Genomic DNA, 17,476 nt, shown 5'->3' on the forward strand with positions numbered 1-17,476 from the left:
TAAGATAAATTAACTTTCTCCAAAGTATTGTTTGGAAGTCAATATCTTCTAACCACCAAATTATTTAGTTAACCTATGTCTTAAAAAATGAACAGTAGCCTCATGACTAATAGTGAAATATAAAAAACTCAGACGTACTCTGTATAGTATTTGTATATATACTGTGGAAGGTAAGGGGAATCATTAAATGTTATCATTACTCTAGATTCAATTGAGAGAGATAGAGGCAAAATGTATTATGTAAACAACTGTTCTTTTATTCAATAACACAAGAGATACAGTAGCTGTGTACCCTGCTCCTAAGTAGATGTTAAAAGAATCTTGGTGTTAAATTTACATCTTTGATTTATTTTGATTTTCTTAATTATGTTTTCATTTCAGTTGAAATCGTTTCAACAGAGGTCTCCAATAAATGATATCCTCTTTTACACTTTATTTTTTAGCTGTTGCTGCTACAGTACCTACACTATATCACCTCTTGGCCACCCTCCTTCATTTTCATACATACTGTAGATTATAATAATAAGTGTCATCAATTTGATCTTTCATGTACAGCATTTCTAGTAAATGCTATGTATATATTCTGAGTAGTTTTCTGCATGAAGAAGCTACAAGTTCAAGAGGTAATACACTGGAGTGTAGTGGCACTGGGGAACATCAAGAATATCAGTCTGGACAGATTGCCTTATGTAGCAACATTTGAGGATAGGAGAGGTGAAAATTTTACTGTTTATTTTAATTCTGCATTCATTTTTTGAGTTATAGTATCTATCCCCTTAGAGTTTCAGTTAACAGTGGTTTCCAGTCATGTCTTCTTTCAAAATACAAATGAGTATTGCAGATTTTTATTAAAAATCAAGACTACAAAGTTACTTTCTCTGCCTCAGGACAAGAAAAGCAAACGTTTGGATAAAATGCTTTGTAATGAGGAAAACTGAAAATGTAATTGTCTACGTAATAGTTTAAATCTGTTCATAGCCTTGTTCTTGAGAAAAAATAATGTCAACCTGATAGTCAAAAGTATTTTCTTCAGGTCTGATACAGTGTGATATAATTCTTTAAATTATATTTAATTTAATTTAAATTAAAGAGTTTTCTTTAATTTCTGTAGAGGTCAGAATAAAAAGAAAGTTAAGATATACATCAAATACTTGACTGATTTAAGTATTGTATAACATTAATTCTAATAAATCAGTCAAGGCTTAAAACAAATATGTAGATATTTTTAAATGCTGTCAGTTCACTAAAGCTTTCATCTTAAGACACCAAATATACCTTCCTTTGAGGTTTGTAAGATTAGCCAAAAAAATCAATATGCTAGACATACTACAGTATATGATGACAGTGCATGTTTAATCGCCAAAACAAAATTGTGCCCTTTACCTTTAAATATATCTGAACATTGCCAAATGTATCATGAAGCTTGCAGTATTTCAGTCTGACTGGTCAGCAGAGGTGTCATTTGCAGTTTTAAAATACAACCCTGAAGCTGTAACTTAACCACAAGCACCATTTGGAATTTTCTAACTTAACAGGCTTTGACAATTACTCCAGCTGACCTTGTAAGTTTGATGTTCCATGTAATTTTAGATTTAGAACCTTTGAAATGAAGTAATTTTTCAGACATTTCACTTCCTTGAAAATTGACACAGATTAACCTAAAAATGATTACCAAAGTCAATATTTTTTTCCTGGACAATACAAATAAATTTTACACCTCTTTCCCAAGAGTGTCTGTCAGATGCAAGCTGCTGGACAGCTAATAATTCCAGCTCTTTATGTGAGGAGTGGTAGACATGAACACTATTCAGTGCCCGTCGTCTTTTCTGCCCCTAGGGTGTTGCCCTTAAAGCGGAAATATACAATTTTCACAAAAATGTGAATTACAGGTCCTCCAGTGCTGTCACTTCTAAACCGGGGCAAACATAGTTCTGAGGACCAGGTCTGAAACAAATGAAAAAAAGCAAATTCACTATATTTTTTTAAAGCCATTCAGCAAGCTTGGTTCTCTGAAAAGCAAAGAGACTGATGGACAGAGGGAAAAAAATGATTATAAAGAAAAAGGGAATGAATTGTTTATTTTAAGCTTTCACTTTGAGTTTGGCTACAATCCTTGATGACTCACATTTCCTACGATTTCATCATAAGTTAAAATGAAAGATAACACAGCATTGCATTGATGAAGAACCAATGAAAAAGGATAGGTGTCACTGATACTAATCAGCAATTTAGAAATTAATGTCTAGTTGAAAATTGGATGAATTCAGAACATGGGATACACTAATACAGTATTTACTTGCCTTAGTAAGCATTTTGAATTGTTCTTGGCATACTGTAGTACATCAAGATGGTTAGGAATCAAGGATTTTTTACCCAATTTTTACTTTCCTAAAGAGATTGCTTCCTACAAAGGATTTATTTAACCTGATGTTATGTTTTCTATGGCCAGAAAAAAACAGAGATTTTCTGGGCAACTCTTGAAATCCACTTTACCATTTCTGTGAAAATCAATTCAGTTACCAAAGCAATGTGCCAAAATTGTTCCATAGCTTCTCATATCTTGAACACCATGACATGTTAACAAAGATTTGACCTTATGAAAGAAATAGCACAGAGTGCATTCATGCAGTAATTACACAAATACTGAGACTTAAAATAATGCATAGGCACAGGCACTAAACAAAGCAATAAATAAAGGTGAAGTTGCACATTACAGCTTGTTTTGCAAAACACTTGAACTCAATGATCACAACATCATCTAAAAGACCTATTCACCTGGTAACTGTCTCTCACTCTATCTAGGGAAAGCGTATCTTATGTCTGTCTTACAGAATACAGCATATGGATTATTTATGAATCCAATCCCTGTCTGTCTTTTTATTTGCATAAAAGTGTAAAAAAAAAGTGGGATCCTCACCTGCCTTTATCTGAAACGTAATGGAGCAAAAAGTAAATCTCTAACTGGCCCCAATTAGTTGGAGTTTATTGGATGAATACAAAGCATGTTAGGAAGTTAAAATGTGATGAGGCTCAAGAAAGTAGAATACGAAAATGTTTAGATTTCTACATAATAAAAGGAGAAAGGGTTACAAATGAGAGGATTTGGCCCATCTACTGTAAGTAGTTAAATTGTATCATGTTTTAACTAGCCATCAATCCTGTGAAAAAAAAAACAGTGCAACTGCCAGGTGTCTGATTAATTCACCTGTCTCCAATTACCCTTTCCCTTTGATTCAATCTTATGCCTAGAAGAACAAAAGATTAGCTGCCAATCAATATCCCACAAGTTGGTTATTCCACATGTGGTTTTACACCCCACCCAATTATTGTGTCAGTTTTGCAATTATTCAGGAATTCTTTACTTGTCACCTTCTTACAAACAGGTGTCTTCAAATATAATGTAAACCACAGTCTTAAAATAACAATTCCATGTGTCTTGGTTAACTCTGCATGTTTCTGCAGTGACTTTTTATTGAACATGCTTACACACATCACAAGCCCTCTGTTTCTGCCTCAGTCCAGTTCAGCAAACAAAAGCTTTACTTTGTTAATGACATCGTTATGACTAGAGTTTTTTTTTGTTAAATAAGTATTCTGTGTAGTTTTTAGAACAGAATGTTTTTCTGAAGTCTTTAAAAACATAATTTTTGTCTAAAATGTTGTGCAATAAATGATTTAAATCATCTGAAAATTTTGCCCCAAAAGCTTTTTAGCTTTTCTTTTGTACACAGCAGTTCTGCCTCTTCTTAAATCCCATCCAAATGCTTATTACATATTCTGCATTTGAAGCTGGTTTTTATTTTTTAACAGTTTTCAATCTGGAATCCTCACTGCCTCATAACTAAAATAAATCTTTTTGTATGTGATTTAGACATCATAAATCAAAGATTTAAATTCTTGTTTAATTGGTTGAACTTTTTTTACGATACTAAAATTGTTGATGATTTGAAATCTGGAGTCAGCATTTTACTAATCATAACCTTTTCATCCAGTTAACCTCGTTAATTCCCATTCCAATGGGTAATGATTTCATCTAAAGTGGTGTTCAGATATGAACTGACATTCAATGGCATATCGGGTATACAGCTGAGGAAGGAAGATAGTAATTCCTACACTTTAATCAGACCTCTTTTCTAAAGAAATTGAGCACCTGTAATCTGTGTTCATGTTTTATTTAAAAGTTTGTTTATTTTCAAAGTGTTCTCTCTTCAGTAGAAATAAGCTTTTTGAAACAGCAGTGTGTTTTCCATTGCAGCAGTACACTAATGACTGGAAGTGCTTCAGCTTTCAAACATTTATTTCACTGTGTGTGGTAGCACTTGAAGTAATGCAGAAACCTCTGGAGATGCAATTAATACAGGTTCTCTATCAAACTTCACTTTATACTGAAGTGTTTCATGATTGCAAATGTCTTCAGCACTTCCCAGTACCTAATACAGTAAAAGGACTGGTGCTGAAAGAGAGAAGGGGAAAAATAGTTCTTGCTTTGAACAGATCCCTTAGATTTCATTTAGAATATACTCAAGAATGTCCTCACTGTAATGAATATCTTCATTGAAGTCACACTTTTTCAGACAAAAATAACTATTGGCAAAACAAACTTTTTAAATATTGGATTGGAATGGAAGATGTGTTAAAAATGAAACTGTGAAACTGTGAAGATTGGGAACTTCACTGCTTTAAAGGGTACAGACTGCTCTGTGGAGCTCAGGCATTATGTGAGCTACAGTGACCTTGTGTTCTGAGGTGTCATTTAATATTTGGTGTAGGAATAGCACACTCAAGCTGTTTACTAGACACTAGACACTGACCCTGAAGTGACAAATGCTGCAGAGTTCTATGGAAACAAACAATTCTTAGTCACCATAAAATAAGTTCACTGGGTCTTTTGTGGCATATTTCACCCTGCTAGATCATGCTGAAATATGAAACAGACAAATCAACCATCCTGTTTCTTTTAAGGTTTTTATCCCCTTGTATTGACATCATAGTACCAGTAAGTGCTTACATGGGTTCAGAAGGATAAGAAAACAGGACAGCTCTTACTTTTATTGCAAAAGCCAAGTGTTAAGATCACTAAATAACATAGTTAACTTTAAGCATAAGGATGATAACTCCACAGAATTGTATTTGGTGTATTTCAGGCCCTTCCAAATGCTACAGAATTCCAAACAAGTCTAGGGTGAAGGACCACGCCCAAATCATACAGTATGTTTAAACTGTCTTCAATTAATTATGAACGACTAGAGCAACAGAGACTTATACAGAAGAAAACATCTGTAGGAACATTCAAATGGAACAGGGGATGATTAGAACAGGTTGTTTGCATCCAGGGTTACTCTCATGTACAGTACCTGTAATAATACAGCCAATGAATGCCTTGGTTGTAGTCCCATATTCTGGTGCTAGGGGGTCCATTATTATTATGATAAAACTGAATGGACGACAGCATGATTCAAATCAAAACCAGTGAAAAAATGCCATTACTAAACAGAACCTTCAGTTCTCAATAGCTAAATGTTTTTTTTTCCACTGTGGCCCTGTCACATTCAATACAATTTAGCATACTGCATACAAAGCCTAAACATAATAATGCCCTTATATTTAAAATTATACTCTTTTTCTTCCACTTCCATTTTCACAGCATGTGTGCAAAGAAACATACTGTGATAAGCTGCTGAATGAATAAGTGCTCATTTAAATATATATATATATTTCCTGTTGTTTCCCCCAAAAGGTATGGATGTGGTAGGTACCATTCATGCAAATAGTTTTCACTTCTTGTCTTTGTTTCTGTTCTCATTCTCTGAATGTTCCTTTGATTATATGTGATGAACATTGACGCCCACTTCAACAGAACTGCCAAGACTTCTCATTGACACTAATCCCATAAACGCAGTAGGCTACTTCTAGCTCATTTTTACTGCCTACAAATTGAGTCCTTTATCACATATTTAAAGGGTATAATTAGAGTCAAACAAAAATTAAACATAATCTAACCCAAACCACTGTTTAGAAGGTATTAGGTCTTTGTATAATAAAGGTTTACTCCAAAACAACTGCAAAATGTCACAATACCACACTACTAATGTCAAAATCAGTCATCCCAGTACAGCCTCCTATAGAAAAGTTTGTACTGAAAGACGTGGCCCTGGTGTGTTTAAATGCTTAGTTAATGTGGCATCTGTGGAATTGCAAAACAGTCTACGCAAAAACACCAGCACAGAGCTATGAGGGCAAAGTAGTCTATTGCAGGTTAACATTTTGTGTCCACTTTCCTGGATTAAAAATACATATCCTTACCTTTGTAGTGTATGCATATGCAGATGCATATAAAACCATTAAAGAAAAAGATCAGTGCATAAAATAGTGGTAGTTAATTTACATAGTGTACTGCATTTAGACAATGCAATGAAAATGATTGTGTAGAGCTCAAAAATAAACTGAATGTGATCTTGTTACATATCCAAAATGATTAAGCAGTTCATATCTGTTTGGTTTATGGACCATATCTGGAGACATGCTGCTAATTGCATCTTCTTTTACTGGTTTATCAAAAGAATTGGAGAGAAGAGCTGGAACTAGTGTAGTCTCAGGTGCTCTGTCCCTGATTGTTCTGTATAATTCTTCAAACAGGTCATCTACATATATTACAATTTGAATTAGTGAAACTGCCAGAGCTTCTCCTTTATTGACTCCGCAATAAAATAATTAATGCGTAATGAATGAATTCCAGTGAAGTCTAAGATATGTCCTGATTATCTCATTGATCTGTGGTCCATTGTGTTTTATTGTCCTTCATTGGGTTGGAGATCAGTGAGATCATCAGGATATAACATTTCAAATACATATGAAAATGTGCAAATACACAACAGTGATGCACTGAATCTCTTCTGTCTGAAGCTTTTGCCCCAGAATGAACCGCATTTGGAGGAAGGGGGGCACGCCTTCAGAGCTCCCTACCCTTTATTGTACAGGATGATATCTCCTGTTTGTCTTAAGTTGAAAACACTTTCTTGTCTCAGGCTCTTTCTTAACCTGTTACATTTATTACATTGCGATATGTTCTAATGACTGATCTGACATACTGTATGACAATTTCTCTCACCACAATTAATTACATTTACAATATGACCTTATTTATACTTCTAGTGTTATGAATTTACTGTCAATGTACTGTAATCTGCCCAGTTTTAACCAAACCTTTTACATACGTTTGTTAATGAGAGGCGCTTTACATGAAATGTACATAATTAATTCTCAGTAGATACTGTTAGTTATTTTCAAATTAAATTCTCACTAGACTTTCATCTTTGTTCAATGATTAGTACAGTAAATACTTATTTCTTACTTATAAGACTTGAGAGGTTTGTTTTCACAAATGAACTTATCTTGTGTAAACTTTACCTTTTCAGTTACCCAGTAGTCCTATTAAATTTATTAAAACAAAATATTAAACTAAAAATTATTAAACATGATCAAACTTGCTGATTGTTTTTCAGATGATGTGGAAGCCGAACTACTGTAGCAATCTTTTACATTTCACACATGGACTTGTTCAATGCAAGAGGCATAAATTCTCTATCATTCTCTATCTATAAGATTAGTCTGTGTTATAATTTTCAAAAGCCTCTAATAATTCACATATCTTCAGTTAATAAAGCTTAAAAGATTTTAAAAAAAATTAACATCAATTAAATCTCTGAGACAGACTCCAAAACAAGGTTTCAAGGTTATTGTATATATTATTTGTAATGCTTTTTTAACATACTCTTTACTTTTTTCATTCTTAAGCCGTGATCCATTGTTAGCTGACATTTTGCTGTAAGAGCAAAATTCCTTTCACCATTGCTGGAGGAGAAATGTTTATTGTGATTGCCTTCTTATTTTTTTCTAAGGAAGCAATAAAATAGGAATTTAAAACTGACTTGCTGAAGAAGTGCTTTTTTACTTACATGGTCTGTGTGTGTCAAGTGAATAAGTTACCTTAAGATAGATGGGTACAGGTTTTATTTGTTAATTTAATTGAATTTGCTAGTTGTATGCTTCTGAAAATGTGAATTGCAGTGGTGGGTTTTGTGTTTGTTTTTGTTTGAACAATTTTTCTACGTGAAGTAATAAGATGTGTTAAATAATTTCAAGAAAATATTTTTTTGCAATTTCAAACAACTAAAAATCCATAATGTTTGGGCTAAAAGTTCAAGAGATTTTCACATTTGTTCATCATTTGTTCAGGGCATTGAATAATACAGCACCAACTGTCAAGCTGTCAAGCTGTTTTATGTTTAGGGACTGAGTAATAAAACATGAAATAAAAATGGATAATTAGCAAACCAGGCATCTACAGCTCTCATCAACACATGATACTCAAATTAGCCAGATAACATTCATGAAATGGCTGAAAAAGTAGGATTAGTTATCCTTACTAATTTATCTATATGTATTGCTATTTCCATTCATTGCAGTGTATGCTGAATAAAATTACTTACATGATTTATAATAGACAAAGTTCCATACTAGCTGTGCTTGTGTACTGTGCCACTGTATCAGTTTGTCAAGAAAACCCTGCCACAATATTTCTCCTTTTTCAGCTTCCAAAAATAAATCCTAAAACATAAATTTAGATGGCTCAATCTTTCAGTTTCCCATGGAAATCCACGGTCCTGCTTCCTGTACCTAAGTACTTATGGTTCTTCAATCACAAGTTGTTTATAGTTTTTAATGTGAACCTTGCACGTATTCACGGGAAATGTAGTTAAAAACGAGCATGTCAAAACTTTCTAAAAAACCTTTGAAGGATTATATATGCTGTAACCTATATATGCTATAACCTTTGAAGGATAAATGGAATGCTGTTTTGAACCTTATTTTTTTATTTTCAGCAACTGCTATCAGCTTTTAAAATATATTCTATTTTATTCATAAAATACAGTAACATTTGAAAATGTTATAATATTTTTGTTATTTTTATTTACAGCTACCAAAAGTTCAGCTACTGGAAATAGGCTTCCAGTACATGAATGTTACAGTACTGTACTTTAAAGAATCATACATAATGGTCAAATGCAAGGTCTTTCAATCGAATGGATCCAAGCTCCACTCATAGCCGAAAAATACCTGCTAGCCCCATTACATTTTAAAACAGTATCACGATTGTAATACCTCCGCTTAAGGGCGCTCTGGCCCTTTCACATTTTGCTGATTCTGTGCACCTGCCCTCAATCCTGCCCCGCCTCATTGGAAGACGGACGTCCGGAGGTCCCCTACCATCAAGTCGCGCTACGTTGAGGGCATAGGCCTCCTATTGGCGTCCTGACCCTGCTGAGTCCGGGGCTCAGAGCGCCTGGCCTCATCATCCTATTTTTATTTCCCTGTCCCTGTACCGGATCCCGTTCCGGTTTTTAACTTTGTCTTGTTTTCATCGTGGATGGATCACTCGGATTAGGACCTTGGACTCTGCCCCGGATTTCCCCCTCGACTCCCTTGGACTTGTTTGCCATGGCGACGCCCCCCGAGCACCAGCTCACTGTCATCACAGCCCCGTTTGTCAACCTGCCCTGATCCTCGTCGTCTCCTCCCCGTTGTCCTGCTCTACTCACTTTCGGATTATACCGTCTGCATAGGGCCCAGTACTACACAATGTGACAAACAGTAGCTACAGTAGGCTTTATATTTTATGTTTATATAACATATAAAATATGTTACATATTGAAATAAATGTATTTTTAGTATTAAACTAGGAAAAGACAGATTAAATGAGTTTAATACAGTTTCAATAAGATTGCAACACAAGTGCCACTTATCCATTTGTTTTGAGCAGCAAAGGGATGAAAGTACAGTACCATGCCAGACAGAATTGTAGCACACTGCGGTGTACTTTACACTGGCACAAATGTTGATGGTCATTCTAAATGGCGGCATCTGTATGTGGGGAAATAATTAAACAGGCAAACAGAATGTTAGGAAATAATAGATAAAATAATTTAAGATTTTTTGTTGAATATAAGAATTCTTTGTAGAATTTAAATCAGTGCTATGCCAAAATTATTAAATGAACTGGTTAGTCCTCATTTAGATCATTGTGTACAGGTAGTTTTTGTAACCATGTTACAAAAAGTTACAGTTACTCTAAATTATATTGTAGAGAGAAAAGGTCCAGATACAAATACACAGCTTAAAAGAATGTCATTCCTCACAGAATAATCAGGTTATAAGAACTGATATTTTCTAGTCTTCAACAAGTCTATGAGGGGTCAATCCAATTCCTCAAAGGCATTGACAAATCAAAGCAATAGACACACTCAAAATCAACAGTGAAACACAAACCAATGACAAAACTGGATTGCACCACTGGAACTGCATTTAAAACATATAACAGGAGACACATACTGTATTTGCACGGGGGATTATTAGAGTCCTGGAGAACAAGCTACCCAGCTATGCTGTTGAAAGTGATTCCCTAGTGTCCTTCATGAAATAGCTGGTCTCAATTAATCTGCAGATCAATTAATCACTTGCAACTAAATGCCCTACCTGGGTCAGATGGCTTCCTTTATTTGTAACCTTTCTTATATTATAAGGTCCATGTGCAACAATGAAGCATATTGCTTGTTTTACTAACTTATGAAATTACAGAAACAGACCTGATTTTGTGAAGGTAATATATTTAGTTTGATGTGTCCTGGGATTGTAATGTAAATTTAGGCCACCAATTACTTTAAACTTTAAAAATTGGTTCAATACAAATAGAATTCAGGTGCAGAATGGACTAAAATGTTACTTGAACTTGCTATTTGGCTCCCTGTTGTGAAAAAAATTGGTTTGGTGTCATGCTACCATATTTTGACATTGACCCCTAATCACAGTCTCCTTTTGACATTGTAAAATACTGTAAGTGTTGTATTAGGGAAAATGTTACTTTTACAACTTTGTATCAGCATGAAAGTTAAGTCATGATTTATTCCACATTAGCTGGGGGCAAACAGCATTTGCAGAGTTTGAAAATCCCTGAGGGGGTTCTGTTTAATAATTTATTCAGGAATTCACAGTAAGTGTTCCTTTCCATTGCAGAGCAGTTTCCATTTTAGTTAGTTCATAAATGATGTTCAACAACAGTGCTCATTCACTTCATCTTTTTGTTTCTTTCTTTCTGTGACTCAACTGTACAAATCAGGTTATTGATGGGGGCCCTATGCCCGTGTTAATTCGTTAGAATGGGGGAGTTGTGGATTGGGTCTATTTTGTTTAATTGGATGATTTGATTTAATTGTTTGATATGTTAGGCACTTATTATTTCCAACTTTGATCTGACATCAAAGGTAAACTTATGGATTCACATCTACTGTGTGCAGTATTAGTTTTAGTGTATTTCTACTGTAAGTATTTTTATAAGAACACACACAGTAACATTACAAATGAGAGTCATTAGTCATACATTAAATAGGAAGATGGCTACACTGGATGGAGCTGTCTGGGCAAATGACTTAAAAGGAAGAGTGGATATTGATAATTGAATGAATACCTGCTGGTTGGAGCAATGGTATTTGCCACATGAAAGTACAAATATAGAGGCAGTGCATTGCAACAGCACCTCTATATAAGACAGAACTTCTCTATTAAAGTAAAAGTGAATAAACAATGCAGATTTTAAATAAACATTTTATGGGGTGCAAAGAAATAACAGTTCATACAACTGGATGATCTTCAACCCAGCGTTTTTTCTTATTCTTCATTGTTCTTCCCCAAGGGTGTCCAATTGCTAGACTTTTGCTAGTCAGGGCCAGATTATGTTGAGAGGTTTTTTTCTGATTTTGCATTCACCTTTTTATTTGAATGCTGTCTTCCATGGTGTTCATCCCTTCTCTTTTTGGAAAATTTGGGAATAAACACCTTGGCAAGTGGTATGATAGACTGTCTTTGTATATTTTTTAAATCTGCAAGCATGCTACAGTATAATCTTTTGGATATACTGGATATTTTCCCTCCATCTTTTTTCAGTTATTTTTTCTCCATGAGACGTAGAGATTCCATTAATACCTTCCATAAAATAATGTGTGTAATAAGCAGAACAATGAGACAGGTCTCTTGATTATGTACTCGCCTCATATCAAAATATTACATTTTTATACCACTGGTGATCAGTGCGTCTGGACTAAGAGCATAAGTCAGGTAGTTTAGGACATTTTTGTGATACTGCTTAGAATAATTTCAGGATGGCCTTTAAATCCCTGACCATGAGCTGATTCACTTTAACTTTATCCAGTGAACGTAGTGAACCTATTTGACTACTCAGAGTCATGCAATTGCCACCTGGGGTGTGATGATCAGTGAGGGGAAGGGTGGAGGGTGCTTGATATATAATGTTATTTGCTGTATTTATTCCACCAACAATTCTTGTACATAAGGAGACATAGAATAATATGACAACTGGCATTGGAATGATCTCTTCTCATACACAGTAGTTGTTTGTAATCAGTTGTCTACTGAATCCCAGTGAATCAGCAGGTCTATTATTTTCTCATTCTTTCATTTAGGCACTGTTTCATTATATTGTGCACTTGTATTTACCCCTTTTAGCAAGATTGTTGACAGCCACTTTTCCAGTTATTTTTATCCATGTGCTACAGTATAAATACATCATTACAAATACAGAAAACATCATCTTTGACAGTATATTCATATGGGCAAAGATAAAATTTAAGAAAGGGTGATGGTAAAATAATTTGTTAAAATATAACAATGTGTTTGAGATTTGTGTTACAATATGTTGTGTTACTTCTAAAACTTTATGGCAAATTGTATGTTATGCTAGACACGTCTTTTCTATGTACAGTACCTGAGTACTTATGCCGTAGGTTGGAGCAAGATTTCAGGCTGCTAATGGCCCATTTTAGGCCACATTTCTCTCTGTCCTTTCCAAGCCTGAAGAAAATTTAAAATATTTTATGTTCCTGGGGGGTACAGGGTTTGAGAAGACGCCTCAGCCTCAGTTATTCGACTTTTTAATGCTTCGCTGTCCAGGGTTATTCATCACGTTCTTTACCTTCTGACCTTCATCTCTAACCCAGAACAAATGTCTCTGGATTGGATCCATGCCTTTTTATACACTGAAGTAGCAGTACTGAAAGACACGCTTTCCCTGTCTTTGATTTTCGTCTCTGCCTGGTAAATTGAATTTCATTCTTACTTAAATCTTTCACTTGCACATGTTTTCTGCAGCCTTCCCAAATATATCTAGCTCCAGTAGCTACCTACAAGATACTTTGTTCTTGGCAGCATTCAGCTATTTGGGAAGAAACCCCATAGCCCATACTTTATGCTTTCCAGATTACTGTTTCAAGTCACTCATGGTAATTATTGTTTTCCCTCATGACTCAGTAGCTGTTACACACACTGTTTGGAATAAAATGACTTGGGATTGTTTGTCAGTCCGTCCTTGAAATGAACCATTGCTTAAAAACTGAAAATGCAGGTAAGGTGTACTTACAGTATCAATCAATCCATCCATCTATAACACTGAATGCTGTAAAGCTCAGTATTTTTCCTAAAGAAGACCCAAACTGACATATACTGTATATAAATATATAAACAAATATACTGTACACAGTTATCTCTGAAATACGGTCCTCCCATATTTTTAAATGGTGTTTTTTTACAGAAATTCCTTCATGAGAGATTTAGCATTGATACATTTGAATTTAACCATACATTTCTCGGCAGATGATTGAGCATCTAAATAAATCACTGATAATTGCAACAGAGTCATACAGGTATAAAAAACAATCTGTTCTGCTATTTTTTACATTTTATTTGGCAGGATACAAAATTAAATTAATAAATTTGATTAACATCTTTAACTGGATCAGCTGGTCAGCAGGGAGAAAACTGTGTAAAGTACAGGCTAGTAGCTTGTAGCCACAATTGGAAGCAATAAAGTGACAATTACTTTGCACTAGGTTGTAGAGGGTGTCTTTTGGGAAACAAGCATGTGTACCCAGGCAATCACACTTGGAGCTTCCCATGGATCTTGATGAGATGTTAGATCATGCGCTATCATTGAAGGACTGTTCTTGGACTTCAATGATGTGCTTACGTCTTGCCATGCTAAAAATTGCTGTCTGTGTGCACCCCAGACAGTGGGAGACATTGTGTAGACACACCTCCAACATTGAGGTGGCACTTGAAGTGAGGGTTCAATTCAACAATGTGATACAAATTTCCAGCTTGCCAGAAAAAAAAGGAAGGAGGACTGTAAGACTCAGACAGATAGCAGAAGAAACAATCTCCAGAGGAGCTCATAGAAACTGTAAGATTACCAGATATGGGCCTCATCCTCTTATCTACCTTAAGAAGTATACAGTAGCTTTAGCACAAAATGAGATAAACAAGTAATGTACTGTATGTAAGCAGTAGAGAATTTATTTTCTATAGTTATCGTGCTGTGGTAGCTCCAATGAGTTGTAAAACTTTCAGGTCTGGAGGTGGTTTGCTGGGTAGTAATCACTCCAGATGAAGCTTAGCTGGTGAAAGCCAGTTCAGCTGCTTTTACAAACCCCTTCTGTGAATACAATTTTTCATATTCCTTTGTCCGGGGATGGGGGACATTTTCCTCCACTACAGACACCGATGGCACAGGTGTTACTCATTTGATAAGTGAGATGTTGGCTCCTGTATTCTTATTTTTTCATTTTCACCAGACTTGACATTCAACACATTAAACCACTTCATTACCTACGCTTAATCAACCCTCTCACATGAGGGTTCTCTCTTTCTCTAATGAGGTTATTTAGTGCTTTTGCAACAAATCTGTTTGAATATATCACATTCAGTCATGTATCGTCCATTATTCAAAATGGCACCAAACATTTAAGCAATGTCCAAAATATACAAGTAATAGGTTTATTCCATGCTGAAAGGAAAAGGAAAACACAACGTTTCGGCCTTGGAGCCTTCTTCAGGTGTGAGGAAGACCTGAAGAAGGGTCCATGGCCGAAACGTTGTGTTTTCTTTCTTTTCTTTTCAGCATGGAATAAACCTATTACCTGTTCCTTTGCAGCCTATGCATGCTGACACAGCTACCCACCTGAATATCCAAAATATGCACTGTACATGTTGTTGTTTAACAAAATGCATACAGTATGTAAATAGTGTGAAAAGCTTTTTATGATGCTCATTTTACTGTATTTGGACATTTGTTTAGGTATTCTGATTTAAGCCAGAATTCATTTTCACATTGCATTATTTATGCTCATAAATGCCCTATGGTTATTTTATTAGTTTTTTTTTTTATTGTAATCTCTGTAAGATGGATGTGGAAAGGTCAAATTAGCTGTAACACAGGTGTCTACAAGCATTAAATGTGTTTAATGTTGAGTTTATTATGCATCTGTTTAGGACATTGTGGAAACAATTAGTCTTTCTGCTTCTCATTTGTATTACAGATCTATTTTTTTAATTTAAAATGCTTTTGAGATTCTTTGTCTTGGAATAATGTAACGTAGACCGACATGAACACATACATTTTGATTTAAGAATGTCCTTTTAAGATCATATTAAAACTCTTAAACTGCTAAAGGAGCCTTATTATTAGGTCATTGTTCATTTTATTTTTTAATTGACACCTTTTTGTGTCCTTTTCAGGTGGAATTTGTATTGCTCAGTCTCTAAAAATCCCACATGAACACAAGCAGTCGGATTTCGATAAAATCATCAGGAACCTTCTGGAAACACGCCATGCCCGGACGGTGGTCATCTTTGCTAATGATGAAGATATAAGGTAAGTACAGTAAACACCATGTTACCACTGAGATAAAAGAGATATACTGTGAGATATGCAGATGAGGCTCTGTTGTAATATTCACAGTGTCATTTGTATCTTTTTGTTAACATGGAAAAAACATAGTGAGAGAGATTAAAATATACCCAATGATATTGGTACATACAAATATTCACATGTTTTTAATACTCTTTAGAAAACAAAAAGATTGACAGCAGTTTTAAAGGTTTTAAAAATGCCTTAAAAAGAATTAAAAAAACCCTCATTGATATAAACCTTATGTGTATTTGTGATTTCATTAGATTTGAGATGTTTCTTAAAATATAGGCTCTAGAAAGAAAAAAAAATCCCAATCTCACTCTTGTCTCAATCATGTTTTACCATACAGGTAGAAAAAAGAAAGTTTTGTAGTTGCATTTTTTGGCTATCACGTCAATTGGATCTAGGTATTTTCTGGTTTTGGTAAATTAATATGGTAAGCTTTGTGGTTGGTGCTCTTTAAAAGTAGGCTAAGACTAAGGAATTTGTTTCACTTGTCAGTACGGTATATAGTTTGAAACACCAGGACATCCGGTGGAGGAAAAGGGATGGTAAATGAACAATTTTTTCCCAAGATCCTCACAGAAATAATTAACTAAATAGAAAGAACTGTCCACGAAGAGTCTTGCATTCCATTTTATGTAGAGATCACAACTATGCAAACTCCCCCCAGAATGACAGCTGCCCTATTACAACATAAAAAATAAGATTATTAGAAGAGATTCTGAATTACCAAAAGTTATGTTCACCATCCTTCTATAATGTTCAGGACAAATCAACTCAACAAATCAAAATGGGATTTTCTGTGTTAACAGAAATAGTGGCTTAATTGCAAACCTAATAAATGAGACTTAATTAAAACCAACTTGCTAAGGATTAATGAGACAAAAACAACATGGTACATGTTCTGAAATTCAGAAATGTATTAGTGCATAATAAATACGGCACTCATTTGGTCTTTAATGATGTCAACTAGACATCACACTGAGGGATTCATTAATGAGAGGATGTTCAATTCACTAGCAAGCTTTTGTGTGTTCTGACAGTATTCCGGTAAAAGCTTCCTACATTCCAGGATGTTTATGGATTGTGGTTCTGCTTTATACTACATCCATTATATTGGGAAACACCTATTATTAATTCTAGCTTGTTATTGGCTTCCTCAGTGTATTAAGGGCTGGTCCACTGTTGGTTCTAATCAACGTCTTGAGAAAATGTGACATAGCCAAGTAGACAATCGAAAGCGTCTCTAGGGATGTTTATCCAGAGTTAAAGGGGATTATGGGAATGAGGTGTTTGCTGAATATTGAGGTTTCTGGACAGTTTCCCTTAAGTCGTTTTCTTGACTGATGTATTTCACTTCAAAGAAGGCTATGCATTTAAATGGCATAATTAGTCCCTCATGTGTCTATCACCATCAATTCAAAAAACGAAATTTGTTTAATTTGCTGAGTGATAATTAGGTTACATGACAAAAATGCATAACTGAATTCTGGACAAATCTGTGTCAATATATATATAATATATTAATAAGCAACACACTCTGGTAATTATTCTGCAACTTAACCTTGTTTTATTAAAAGGTGTCTGTGAGATAATACACGCACAGACACTTGTGCAGTTTCAAGTTTCTTTGAGCTGAGATTTGCTGGTCAAGAATGC

The 17,476-nt window shown here is 34.8% G+C and overlaps 1 protein-coding gene across 1 annotated transcript in view; it reads left to right on the forward strand.

The window, feature by feature from the left end:
* The window catches only part of grm7 (glutamate metabotropic receptor 7), a 237,310-nt gene that overhangs the window by 105,026 nt on the left and 114,808 nt on the right, over positions 1 to 17,476 (forward strand). The window contains exon 3 of the mRNA XM_088636642.1: positions 15,640 to 15,775. Coding sequence (XP_088492768.1) covers positions 15,640 to 15,775 — 136 coding nt within the window. The remainder of the gene's footprint in view (positions 1 to 15,639; positions 15,776 to 17,476) is intronic.

This window comes from Lepisosteus platostomus, chromosome 6 (genome assembly GCF_059453375.1).
Source record: "Lepisosteus platostomus isolate fLepPlt1 chromosome 6, fLepPlt1.hap1, whole genome shotgun sequence".
NCBI lineage: Eukaryota > Metazoa > Chordata > Actinopteri > Semionotiformes > Lepisosteidae > Lepisosteus > Lepisosteus platostomus.